Below are 14,346 nucleotides of genomic sequence, written 5' to 3' on the forward strand. Positions count from 1 at the left end.
GCCCGGCACCCGAGCCGACCGCATGTCCGATTTTCCCGGACATGTCCGGCTTTTTGGGATTTCCCCCCGGACGGGGATTTGGAGCCCAAAAAGCCGGACATGTCCGGGAAAATCCGGACGTATGGTAACCCTAAATAAGAGGTAACATTTGGCACTAATTTCTGAGATGTCCACAAGAACTGAGTCAACAATTCATAAATCTCCATTTAAAAAAATGCTGTTTTGCAGTGAGAATTTCAGACTAAGGAGAATCATTAAGAAGTATAAGCCATAGAGGAGTAGTGTTGTCCCTTCCTCCAATACCAGTGCCCTGTTCTGACACCAACACTGCCAGTCTACCAAGCAATATCAGATGTCCAGGGCCTTGCAAGTTGGCATCTTAGTGGTGGTGGGGGGAAATCTGTGACAAGGAGACTAACTATTTGCTAAGTGTAGTTAGTTTTATTCATGCACATACACCCCTCTGGTAGCAGAAGTGGTTAAATGGTATTCAGGAACCTTAGCCCAACACCAAATGACAGGCTCAGAGAGAGCAATTCTGCCTCAAGAACTGATTCTAATCTGAGACCCAGGCAGAGAGCAAACTCTGATTGCTCGCTCAGTTGTCTCTCCAACCACCACTGCCTCTACACACAGCTTTCTTCATTGTTAGTCCTGCTGGGGCCAGAGTACTTGGTTGAGATGTGAGCAACTGTCTCTATGTGTAATAATGACTGAGATGTAAAATCAGATTCTGATCTCTTATGCTGGTGTAAAACAGAGATTAGAGTCTGGTGCTTGGTTTTAAGAAGTGACTCAGTGAGATCTCAAACACCAGTTACCATCTTTAACTTTCCAGGTTCCTTTTTATATTCCTGTTGTTATGGCAGTTGTCACCAAGTGGTGCTGTTGCATATACCTAGTCTTCCAAGTGCTTTTTCTTTGCATGTGGGAAAATGTTCTGTCTTGTGAAGACATGCTGTGTTGTTAGTTCACAATGTATTGTGCATACTTGAACCAAAGATTTCCTTTATTTCCTAGCCTTGTAACTTTTTTAAACATATGGGATGAAAGCTTTGAACCCCAGATCTCTCTTTTACAACATTAATAGCCATCAACACTTTATTTAGGAAATTCTGTTAAGGTAATCCTGTGAAGGGTCTCTGGCAGATGATACTACTGGGCACAAGGGAGAATTCCCACAAGTCTCTTCTCTGCCATGGCTAAATTGTTCTTTTTTTAAAAAGCTTTTAATGGTCTGGATGGTGTAGCAGCAAGCCAGAGTCTGTCCCACTACTCCAGCAATGGAAAGCTATGGAACAATCACAGGTTTGTAAATCAGAAGAACAGAGTGACTTCAATCACTTATGTCTAAATTTTTTTAAAAGTTCAGTAATTTTAGGTGTCTAGAATGCTGGGTGTCTTATTTTGAAACAACGTGGGCCTGCTTTTCAGAATAGCAGAGCATCCACAACTACAACTGAAGTCAGTGGGGAGCAGCTGCTTCTCAGAACCTCTGGAAATCAGGCCCTAGGTGACTGGAGATAAATTCCCAAAAGCATGGACATTTTTGCAAAGTTGTACCTTAAGTTTTCCCCACCTGTAAAATATGTAATAATATCCACCTTTTGTAAAGAGCCTTGAGATCTAAGAATGAAAAGTGCTATATATGTGGAAAGTATTATTGTATAGGGAGGAAAGTCTCTCACAACCTCAGAACATATATAATTCTCAAAAGGAGAGCAGGCAAACTAGTAAATCTCACAAAAGTCCTGCAAGAATCAAATCAAGGAGTGTCCTACAGCCTCAGCATATAAACAAGCAGACAAATCTCTGAGGACTCCAGTAATGAGAACAGAAAAGTCTCCCACAGCCCCACACAAGGAACAAACAAACAAACAAATCTCTCCAGACTCTGATGAGATGTGAACAAGGGATTTTCCCCCATCTCCAGCAGGAAAAAATCCAGTTGCATCTGGAAGAGAAAAGAGGTCTTTTACAGAGCCAACAAGTTATCACAGAAACGTCTCTGCATTGTTAAGCAGTTCAGTTCAGCTGAACGTCAGCCCATGTTTTTCCTGTTTGCTGTGCTAAATTGTTTATGATTTGAAAAGCTAGATAACGTACTCAAAGGCATAATCACAGTTATTTTCTAAATCCCAAAGTTTTGGAAGTTCTCAGGGTACTGGAGAACTTCTGATCTCCTCTTAGCCATAAACAGGTGCCCATACATGGCTGAGATTGAGGCCAATGAATGAGTTATATATTGTCTGAATAAGGAAAAGGTGCATTCAGTAGTACAAGAGCCATGTTTTTCTATCTCACATTCTTTCTTCTTGAGGAGTAGTAAAACACACACAAGCATGAATTATCTGATGCGTTGACAGCACTCTCCACTAGCCACCTCCTTTCTCCCTTCTTTTTCACAGTAGACCTTTGTCCTTGTTTTGTACAGAATATGTAGATTATCTTGCACATCAATTCCAGCCTAAATTGCACTCCAGCAGAGAGATGTTTGCTGTTTACTACTCCTATCTGGTTTTGGATTGGAGGATCAATTCCTAAAACAAAAGCTAATTGGAGGGTTTATTTCCCTTTGCTTCGAACAGGTCAACTCTACAAGTTTCTACCAACAAATTACACAGATACACAGACTGCGTACAACTTCTTCCCTTTGTTGTCTTGTAATAATGTTCAATAACCTATTATCTTATTGATAGTCAGACAAGGATAATTGTATTGCACTGTGTAATGTGGTTTTAAAGCAAAACATTTTAAATATTTACAAAGTTCTTTAGTGCTAAAAGATATTTCTCTGGTGCTTATGTCCTTATTGTCTGTAATTCATGTTTTATCTCTCACATACTGTGCACCAACTTTTCAGTAAAGCTAATTATCAAAAGAAAGGTTGGGCAGTCAAGCTGGGGTTCCTGGAAAGTCCTAGAATTCTGCTGCCCTTGCAATGAGAAAACAATTATGTTGTATTAAGAAGGCACAAGAGATTGTGTGATATCATAAAGGATTGTTGCTTTACAGGTACACTTGATATAGCACAACAGGATGTCTGCATTTATATGGTATGAGCTCCAAATTCCACATTACAAAGACACTACAGAAGTTACTGCATTTTAATTTTATTAATGTTGGCATGTCAGTGCAGAAAACTCTAGAGGCCTTTGTAAGAAGAGCAAAAGCAAGCAGTGCGAGGCTAAACTGGATGACTAAACTGGCATCCCCGAGAAATCAGACAGGATAGGGCTTACTACTGAAACCTAATAAAAATGTGCTAGTCGAGACTTCTTTTGCACCTCTCTTCAAATAAAAACATTCCACATTACTTTGTTTTTCTGCATCAGTCTGACCCTGTTCCCAATTAAGTCAATGGCAAAACTTGCATTGACTCTAGTGGTGCTGGATTTGGGCCTTTTAGATCACAAACATGTTTTGCATTGTGTCATTGAGAACATTTTTTAAAAAAACCAGGGGGATGATAGAGAACTTGGGAGGAGCAAGGTAAAAGGGTAACTTTTCTAGCAGTAAATGTGTATTTTGGGTCCACTTTTCAATTTTTAGGCACATAGAAGTGCTGTTCTTAGTTCCCATGTGACTTTTGATTCCCTAGCTTTGACTCCCACATTTCACATCTTCAGTTTTTAAAATGAACTCCCATGTCTGTCCAGTGTATTGTCTCCTGACTTGACTATGGGAGGCTCTTCTGTCCTGATCTTCCTCCCTCTCTCCCCTCAAGTCCATTCGGAACACTTCTGCTAAGATTATCTTACTGCCTGTCATTCTTAGTCTTATCACGCAATTTGAAGTTCCTCCCTTCGCATCCCTTTCTCCATTGGTTCAAAATACGAGCTTGTGATTCTTGCCTTGGAAGCCCGCCGCATCTTACCCTCCTTACTTATTTGCTCTTGTATCTTATCATTTTGCCTCCTGCTCTCCATCAACAATACCAGCCTCCACCACTCTTTCTGTCTGCTTCTCCAATAGTATTTTCAATCTTTGTTTCATCATAAAGATGACTGGGGAAGAATGTTCTCTAACTAATCTGTATATCAGATACTCTGTACTCTTGTTTCCTCAAGACCTACTTCTGTTGTGATGCCTTTAGAGGAAATTACCAACAGGTAATGATTAGGTATGGGGCCATTATAGAACACTGACATTTATCTTATTTATTTGCCCTCTGTAAACGGGCGGCTCCAGGCACCAGCCCAGCAAGCAGGTGCTTGGGGCGGCCAAGGGGAAGGGGCGGCATGTCGGGCTGTTTGGTGGCAATTTGGCAGCGGGTCCCTCTCGGAGGGAAGCACCTGCTGCCGAATTCCTGCCAAAGAAGAAAGCGGCGCGGTGGAGCTGCCGCTGGAGTGCTGCCGATCGCGATTGCGATCGCTTCTTTTTTTCCCCACCGCTTGGGGCGGCAAAAACCCTGGAGCCAGTCCTGTCTGTAAACACACATTCTTGTTACTTTTCTCATTCCTCATGTCCTCTGGTTTTTGTTTGTTACACCCACTTGTTGCACCTTCTCTAAATGAGGTGTTTGGGGTGTCTTTTATATGGTGGGAGCTTCCAGGTGTCACTGTAATATAAATTATTATAATGAGGTATGGTTGAAGGAGGGAGTGAAAAGAAATTCTCTAGTCTTATGATACTCAGTTTATGACTTTCAAGCCACATGGATGTGCCCTCTCTCCTGCACTGCGGCAGCCCCCGAGCTGGGGCTGGGATGGAGAGCTGTCTCTCCCTGGCAGCCGCAGCCCTGGAGTTGGGGAAAGTTGCCTCTTTCTCTGGCCACCGCAGCCCTGCACGTCCCAAATTCCCCCCACCCTTTCTTCTCACCCCACTACACCCTCCCATCTAACCCCTATTCTCTCCAAGGCCACCACCTCACCTTACATGTGCGTCTTCTCCAGGGTCCAGGCACCTAATTAGTGGAGCCGCGCCCGTGCGGCTCCATTAATTATGTGGGTGGCCCTTCATTCTCTTGTGTGCGGCCGCCCAGGCACACACCTTAGAGGGAACTATCCGCGGATCACCAGAATGGAGCTTGCGGACCACCGTTGTCCACGGACCACAGTTTGAGAACCTCTGATGTAGTTGAATCAATTGGTGTATTGTGACCAAACAGATGAGGCAAATGTAACATGATTATTTTGTTTGTTTCTCTCCATCAGATGCAGGAGGGGCTCTGCAGCATTTAAAGGCGGAGTGGCTACCCTTAACAGTTATAAACTTTATAGTCTTACGTTCATTATTAAACTGAGAACTTGTCGTTATCTTTAGAAATAATAGATCTTGGGTGGTAATTATGAATAGTTTGCTACTTCTCTGACTCATTTCTTTGAGCTGGCAGAGCTGAAATAAAGGATATAAAATATTCTAATTGCTCTTTAAAATGCAGGAGTGCTCTAGGCCCAGGCAGATTTGCTGTATAAATGAATAAAATTCTAGGGCCAAATTAATGTTCAGAGACTTAGGGAAATTCTTGGGTGAGGAAGGTAGAATTTGCCACACCATGTGAGAAGTGATGGGTGGAAGCAGTATGTATGCCTGCAGGACCAAGATCAGGCATGATGCTTCCTGCCATGTTGAGGTGAGTGTGTTCACTAGCAGCCCTTGCACTTTTACATAATTGTGTAGCAAGCAGTCTGCTGTACCCTCAGCAATGGCCTCATGGTGCAGCTTAGGTGTAGGGTGAAGTAGAGCAATAGCCATTCTCCCCCCAACATCCATTGCACTGCCAGAAATGCTAATAGCCTCACCACATCCTTGCACTCTCACAGCTGCAGGATTCTGGCTGCCTCCTGCACAGGAGCGATAGAGAAGGAAGAACCTCCCTTTTCTTTACCACACCAATTCACTTTTGCTGAGGCAGTTGTAGTGTGGCAGTAAGTGCTTTTTCATTGTCATTGTCTAGATCCGTAGATGACAATTTCCTAACTCAGAAGGTGTTGCATCCAACACAGGGAAATTCTGTATTAGACTTTGTCTTGACAAATAAAGAAGAACTGATCGCAGAACTAAAAATTTGTGGTAGCTTAGGTACATTTGATCACGACTTGATCACATTTGTTATATGGAAACAGAATAAAGTCCAAACCATTATTATATATACAAAAATAAAATTGTGAGTGTGTATTTATACACACACATGCGCGCTCACACACACACACTTGGTTATGAGCCAATGTCAATTGGGAGAAAGAATTTAAACAGAAAAATGTGAATAGCAAATGGGAATTGTTTAAGAACACTTTACCATAAACACATGGAAGAAAGGGGCAGTTGATAATAACAAAAATCATAATGGCGTTAGTCCATAACTAGATGGAAATGGTAAAATTGTTAGTGATAGTGCAGAAAAGGCAAAAGTGTTTCCTAAATATTTCTGTTCTGTGTTTGAGGGAAAAAATATGATGTAGTCACATCCTATGATGGTGATGATGAAACACTTTCTATTCCAATAACTCAGGAGGATGTTAAACTAAAGCTTCTAAAGTCAGATACTTTTAAATTAGCAGGTATGCCTAACTTGCATTCAAGAGTTTTAAAAGAGCTGGCCTAGGAGCTTGCTGTACCATTAGTGTTGATTTTCAATAAGTCTTGGAACATTGCAGAACTTCCAGAGGACTGGAAGAAAGCTAATGTGTTGTGTCAGTATTAAAAAGAGTAAATGGGACAACCCAGATAATTACAGACCTGTCAGTATGACATTGATCCCAGGCAAAATAATGAAGCAGCTGATAAGAAACTTGAGTAATAAAGAATTAAAATAGGGTAATGTAATTAATGCCAATCAACAAGGGTTTGTGGAAAAATAGATCCTGCAAAAGTAACAATATTGGGTTTTGATGAGATAATGTTTGATGTAATATACTTAGATTTCAGTAAGGCATTTGACTTGATACCGCAATTAAATTGTTTATAAAACTAGAACAATACAAAATTAACATGGCACATATTACATAGATTGAAAACTGGCTACCTGACAGGTCTCAAAATGTACTTGTAAATAGGGAATCATCAATGAGCAGGTACGTTTCTAGTGGCATCCAGCAGGGTTTGGTTCTTGGCCCTACGTTATTTAACATTTTTATCAATGACCTGCAGGAAAACCTAAAATCATTATGATAAAGTTTGCAGATGACCTAAAAACTGTGGGAGTTGTAAATACTGAAGGGGACAGGTTATTGATAGTGATCTGGATCACCTGGCAAGCTGGGCACAAGCAAACAATTTGTTATAAAAAATTGATAATGGGCTCTTAAATCTAGCAGACAAAGGTATAACAAGATCTGACTAGAAGCTGAAACTAAACAAAATCAGACTGGAAATAAGATGTAAATTTTTAACAGAGAGTGTAGTTGACCATTGAATCAATTTACCAAAGATTATGGTGGAGTCTCTATCATTGGCAATTTTTAAATCAAGATTGGATGTTTTTCTAAAAAATATGTTCTAGTTTAAACAGGTATCAGGGAAATTCTGTGGCCTGTATTATGCAGGAGGCCAGATTAGATGATCACAGTGGTGCCTTCGGGCCTTATAATCTATGATCTAAAGTCCACTGAAGTCAAACTTTAGATAAGAGCTGTATTGTCTTGGCCTTTATATTTACCAGAGCTGTTGAATGATTGACTGCTGCTGAAATATGAGTACTTCAGTTTTCATTTAAGTACATTTTTAATGTAAGATAAAATTATATACCTCTTACAGGCTAATTTTTTTTAATTATACTTGATTGGATTGGGTAGGCCAATAGCTCTCCTTGTCAGTTAATATACACTGTACATAAACTATGTAAGCAGGGACCATCTTAATACAGTGTTCTGGCATCTAGGCATTACCCCAGTACAAATAATAAAAATTATTAGCATGCAGTTAAAAAAATAGTGGTACTTGAGTAAATTTACCTGGTAACAGAGAATAATACTTACATTAAAGTGTTATAATGGGGTTACAGCCTTTTCCCCTACCCTCCTAGACACATAACGTGGAATGTTCTGGTCTGTTGTGTAACTCAGAAATGCAAGTTAGATTGACCACATGTTGAAAGAGCTTTTAGTTTGATTTAAGACCTGATCTGTACTAAAGTCGGTTTATAAGAAAGAAAACTTCATCACACCACAATCAAAACCACATATTTTTATATTACAGCTCTAAATCGCTGACTCTTTAAGTTGGTATAAAATATACCAAGAAGCATATTGCAGGACTGGAATTTAATCAGGGCTTAAATAGAGTGTGCTAAATTGAGAGAGCAGCACAGTTAAATCTTAAGAATTTTCTTGTAAAATATGATAGTGCCTCCTTCAGTTTGCCTGTTAATATTTTAAATTGTTTGCTGTTTTTCAAAGACAGGGATTTTTAATACCTCTTAATTTTAGTATATTTTTAATTCTGTATTTGGTTCAGGTATAAAAAGCCTTCCTTGTGGCATCCTGTTAAATATGAGAGATAATTATCATGACCTGATGTTAATATATAAATATCCTCATAATTAAATAATATAGCAAATTTGCCTCTTTATAAATTGTGACTTATTATCTGGATTTTATACTGTTGATTTCATATGTATTACTGTTAATTCAGTGGCAAATATAATCAGCACTTTCTGAAGCAGGCTTTCCATTAGAACTTTAATGATATGCAGTGCTGCATTTTTCCTTTTGTTTATAGTTAATTAATAAGATTTTTTTTCTTATATAGGTGAATTTGACTATTAACTTGTATATTTTATTGCTGACTTTCAGATGGTGGGTTTTTGCTTCAAGAAAAAAATCTGTGGGATTGCTTTTCATTTTAGGTATATTATAGGCAGATGCTACGGAAAGATGTAGAAAAGTTTGCTACAGAATTAGAAGAGGCTATGATTAGACATATGGCGAGAGCTTAGTGGGTCTGCACTAGAGCAGATGTACTGTAGATGAAATTTTAACTTCAGTTTATTGGTGTCTACTAATACCAGAGAAAGAGATATGGATGAAACTAGAAAAATCAAAACGTAAAGGAAGATTAATTCAGTAAATCCTCATGGCTCGCCAGAAATGGAAAAAATGTGTAATCTAGGTGTCAAGTAGCTTGAGCATAGCTCCAGTTGAAGGACGTGATCAGCTTGCACAGCTGTGAAATCTAGCAGTCAGCTTGCTGTGGAGGGGAATGCTAATGTAGCAGTATGTCCTTCTCTTCATGCACGTATGATTCTAATTAATGTTAATAAGAATTATGTGCATGCACCTATATGGAAGAATAGTCTCTTTCAGCACAAGTGAGGGTTTTTTTTTTCTTTACACTCAACCAGTCCTACACTTTTCATGTTAGCTTTACAGTCTTTTTATTTTCCACTTGCAGGTACAACTGTAGCTGCACTGAAGCTGTTTAAAAATCTTCCTGTAAGAAAACAGTTTTACTCAACAGTTAAAAAATGTAAGGAGGAATTAAAAAAAATCCAAGATCTTTTGATGGCATATGGCATCATAAAGCCAGAACTACGGATAATCTTTACACATAACAAGGTAAAAGTGACTTCTCTTGTGCCAACTATCTCAAATTCAAAATGAAAGAAAATAAAGACTATGATTTTGTTCAGTTCATCAAGACTTTCATTACTGTGACTGCATTTTGTCATCAGATGTTTGATTTTTAGGAATTTGCTATAATTGCATGTTGGTTCAGACCCCCCCCCACTTCATTTTATGCCCAGACTTGATGGCACAAATTCAAAAGCTACTTGGACCTTAATATTATATGAATAAGTTCTTATTAATCATGAGAAGTCTAACAGAAATATTAACTACAAATCTGCAGAAATGGTACTTTGGACCTGATTCTTCTCTCAGTTATACTAGTTTAACTCTATTAAACTAACTTTATTGGAACTGCTACTGATTTACACTGGCGTAAGTGAGAGGAAAATTAGGCCCATAAACTTCCATGCTACCACAGAAAGTAAAGAGTGACACCTAATGGCCAAAAAGATTCCACCAAAGCGATTTTTTTTTCCATTTAAAAAAAAAAAATTCTCTCTATGGTGGTGGAATAATTTCTTATGTTGCAATCTGAGAGTTAAAGCATTATTTCAATTCACTGCACCATTTATTTCAATTTTTTATTTCTATCAATTAGAATATTTAAAAAAATCTTTCATGTTCACGCTGTCACTGGAAATGACAAGTGATCTTACGTATTTGACAATAAAATACTGAATAAATAATAACTAAAAGTTAAGGTACTCCATAAATGCAATTTAGTGTAAATCTTTCATTGCGATCAATGATAGTTCTGCTGTGGATTGCAGAATCTCAAACTTATACCCAGGTAGAGTTGCCGACTTTCTATTTGCAGAAAACCAAAACTTGCCTTGCCCCGCCCCTTCCCTGAGGCTACGCCCTATGTCCAGCCCCTTCTATGAGGCCACGTGCCATCTCACTCCATCCCCCACCCTCCATTGCCTGCACTCCCCCACCCTCATTCACTCGCTCATTTTCACCAGGCTGGAGCAGGGGTTGGGGTGTAGGAAGGGATGAAGACTTCCGCTGGGGGTGCAGGCTCTTGGGTGGGACCGGGGATGAGGCGTTTGGGTTACAGGAGGGGTTGGGGAGTGGGGCCGAGACATTTGGCGTATGGGAGGCGGCTCCGGGCTGGGGCAAGGGATTGGGGTATGGGAGGGAGTATGGGCTCTGGGCTGGGAGTGCTGGCTCTGCAGTGGGGCCAGAAATTAGGGGTTCAGGATACGGGAGCGGCCTCCGGGCTGGGGTTCCTGGCCATTGGGCGCTGTAGAGCTGGTGCTCGGGGCGGGGGCAGTGCGTGGAGTCCCCGTGGCCGCCCCTGCACCTAGGAGCCAGAGGGAGATGCCATCTGCTTCAAGAAGCCACGTGGAGCTGATCAGGCAGCCTGCCTGCCTCGCTGCAGGCGGCCAAACGGATTTTTAACGGCCCGGTCAGCAGTGTTGACCGAAACCACTAGGGTCCCTTTTCAATGGGGCATTCCAGTTGAAAACCTGGCAACCCTATACCTGGGTCCACAGACCTTAAAGGAAAATTGTATTCAGCCGTCTCTAAAAAAACAACTTTGATGACATTGATTTAGAGCAACAATAACTATGCCTAGTTGAAACAATTAAACTGTCCAATTTCTTGGCACTCTAATAGTTGTGAAAAAGAATGAAAATAAGCTGCAAACACTTACTGAACTCAAGGCTGTAGAATTATGTGCTGAATGACCTCAGGTATTCAGAGTAAAGAGACATAGCACATTTGTCATTTTAAAACATACCTTGTTTACTGTAAGTTCTTGACCCTCCATTCTTGCTATGGATCACAATCAGCTTCTTAGTGGGACCTACTCCCCACATGCTCTCTGCTTCAGATTAAAAACTACTTTGATATGACAAATAATAAAAGTGTTGCTGAAGTTTTAAAGACAGAACATTGAGAGTGATAGCACACATGGAGTATCTTTCTAGGATAGGGCTTCACAGGGGTGCTTTTATCCTCTGTGTCTATTTTAATCCCATTCTGATTTAGTTGCTGATTATTACGTGTCTTGATTCTTTTGCTGCCTTCTCTTGCTTTTCTCCTCAAATTATGCCATGTTTTTCTCCATTGTGTTTTAATACAAAGTCTGTTATCCTCACAGATACCTTGATCAAGAATCTCTTTCTTGTACTCCTCTGTAATTCTGGATACTGAAGCAGAAAATGTCTCTGGACTTTAGTCCTCCTCCTTCCCCTCCACCCCCAACACGTTAATTGTACTGTTGTCTCTTCTGTTTTTCCTCTCTGCTTCCCTCTGCTAGTGAAATTGCAGCCATCATAGAAAACTGCCCAACACAGAAACATGTCATGAGGGCACAATAATTTTTTTTCATTTAATTTTATTCTTTTTAAACAATATTGTGCCTTTATAAAACGTTCTTATTTTTCTCTCTCACTTCTCACATCACTAAAATACCTTCATTTTAAACCTTATTTTAAAGAGATATCAAATAAACACCTTTTTAAACAAACTGCAGTATTGTTTAACCAAAAGAAGACTTCTGTCCCTGGGCTGGCTCTTTGGCTGTTGTGATATCTCCAGCACAAAGTTGTCTTTTTGAGTGGGGAGCTGACTATTCCGACCATGTCTTGGCATCTCTCACTTTAAAAAACAAAATAATAATTTTAAATACCAGCAGTGCTGAATGCTTTTCCGATCTGGTGACTTATGTGAGATGCGTGGTTCTTGTGATAATTCCAAAATTGTTTGGTTTCTTTAACAATACTTGAAATGTTGTTCTGCTCTGAAAACTGACTGTAAAAATGGAATGGTGGGTTCCATGTTGTTGCTTATTGTTTTCTACATCAGATGTGCTCAGTTGACAAGTGGAAAGATAGTCTTTTTCTTGCTGCCAACCCTGCAAAAGCACCCTGTGTTCTAAGAGTCCAGTTCAGTTCTTTCCATTTGGTGCATCATACCAGTAATGGAGGTTCTGCAGGCCTCATTTAAACCTCTGTTTGTTATGTCTTCAAGAGCACTTCTGCATTCGCACTAGCCTGCAGTGGGTTTTTATAGATGTAAATGATTTGAACTTTCTAACCAGTTTTTGCTGATGGACAAGAAAGAACAGAATCCAGTCTTAGCTTTGATGACTCTGTAAAGCTCATGGGATTAGAATGCTGTAATGTCAGTAGGTGCCTCCTATGCTGGCGCATTCCTTCTCCGGTGGTCCGAGAAAGTTCTTGGGCTGCTAGGTATCTCTCTACGAGGGCAACTAGCTCATCATAGGAGGAGGGATCATTTTGACTGACCCATCCTCGTATGTCCGGTGGTAGCCCTCTCATGTACCTGTCCAAAACTATGATTACCACAGTTTTCTCCGGGCCATGGGTCTCGGGGTGCAGCCACTTTTGAGTTAGGTGGATCAGGGACCTCGGTGCTTTGCTGTCCCGGTATTTCTACTCGTGGACTCGCTGGGCCTTTATAGCTGTCATCATGCCAAACCTCACCAGGATCTCCACCTTCAGCTGGGGGTAATTTAGCTGCTTCTGTGTTCATGTCATGGGCCTCCACACACAGAAGAGGAACCAAGATGCTGTCCCACTGGTCTTGGGGCCAAGCCCCCCGCAGAACCGTTCTCTTGAACGTGAGGAGATACACCTCTACATCGTCATCTGTCGTCATCTTCTGTAAGTAGCTGCTGGCCCGCAGGGGCCGGGTTCCATGGGGGTCGTGCATCAGGGTGATCAGGGCCTTTAGCTGGTTCACAACCTCATGCAGGGTGGCTCGATCCTGGGCCACCTGGCTCATCAGTAATTGATTTGTCTCCTGCTGTATTCACACTGACTCCTGCTGGGTAGCCATCTGAACCCTGGCAGCCTCTTTTTGGGCCGCGGTGGCCTGCACCAGTGCCTTCACTACATCCTCCATTTCTTTTTCTTCTCGTTGGGGGTGATTTACCCTGCCCTGAGATGGTTCGCCACAAAGTCTCACTCAGAGCATCCCACCCCTGACACCATGTGTGGCAAGGCACCTTCTCGGTCTCACCAGCCTCAGCTGTTTTTAGCCTTGGCGAGGTGGGCCTGGGGTAAAACAGTCCCTCTTGGCTGCACAGGGGCAGTCCACTCCTTCTCTCTCTTTTTTGATTGTTTTTTTCCCTTATGGCAGGGAATGCAGCCTTCCCTCCTGGTGAGGCTTGCTGTCTTGCTGCTCCTCACCTACTGGCAGCTTGACTCCCCCCGCACCCCTACCCCCCCAACAGGGAAGAGTTTAAAAAGGTCTCAGGATGCCCTTAGTTGGAATCAGCTGATCCTAATTGACCTCAGGTAACACTCTCTCAGCTGATCCTAATTGATCTCTGGTAACCCCTTCTCAGCTGAACCTGATTGACCTGTAGTCACCCCTCCTCAATTCATAGGGAGGAGGGCCTTTTACCCTTCTGGGACTGTTTTCTACCCCACTCTTGCAGCTGTCTGTCCTGAGTTTATCACAACGGGCAGAGGATAGTAGCAAAGTGAGAGGCAGATAGTGCAGTTTGCTGAGAAACGCTAGGATCCTGTCAGTAAAGAATCGGGAATACTCAACATTGGCGTTTTCATGGGTTCCTACATCTCTACCTTATATACTATATAATTTGAATAATAATGTGTGTGATTTTCCTTCAAACCCAGTCTTTTTAGAATACTGCATTGTTAATATGGATTACAATGATTCCCTGTCATTATGAAACAAAGAAATTTAGAGGATAAGATTGTTCAGTAGATTGGTAATGGTTCAGGATAGTGGAACTATGGCCAAAAGTGGTAGGGACCAAGAGGCCTTCTGGTATAGTGGGTGCTTGGTGCTTATTTCAAATGGAAATCTCAGTCTGTTTCCATGTGAGCAAATT

At 41.1% G+C, this 14,346-nt stretch overlaps 1 protein-coding gene across 4 annotated transcripts in view; it reads left to right on the forward strand.

Annotated features, from left to right (window-relative positions):
* PMS1 (PMS1 homolog 1, mismatch repair system component) overlaps positions 1-14,346 on the forward strand; it is an 85,893-nt gene that overhangs the window by 17,760 nt on the left and 53,787 nt on the right. For all 4 annotated transcript variants that reach the window (XR_004647748.1, XM_034786489.1, XM_034786490.1 and 1 more), the window contains one exon: positions 9,334-9,497. Coding sequence is in view for 3 of the 4 variants with exons in the window: in XM_034786489.1 (XP_034642380.1) it covers positions 9,334-9,497 (164 nt within the window). In the remaining variant the exon portion in view is untranslated. The remainder of the gene's footprint in view (positions 1-9,333; positions 9,498-14,346) is intronic.

Source organism: Trachemys scripta, chromosome 11, assembly GCF_013100865.1.
Source record: "Trachemys scripta elegans isolate TJP31775 chromosome 11, CAS_Tse_1.0, whole genome shotgun sequence".
NCBI lineage: Eukaryota > Metazoa > Chordata > Testudines > Emydidae > Trachemys > Trachemys scripta.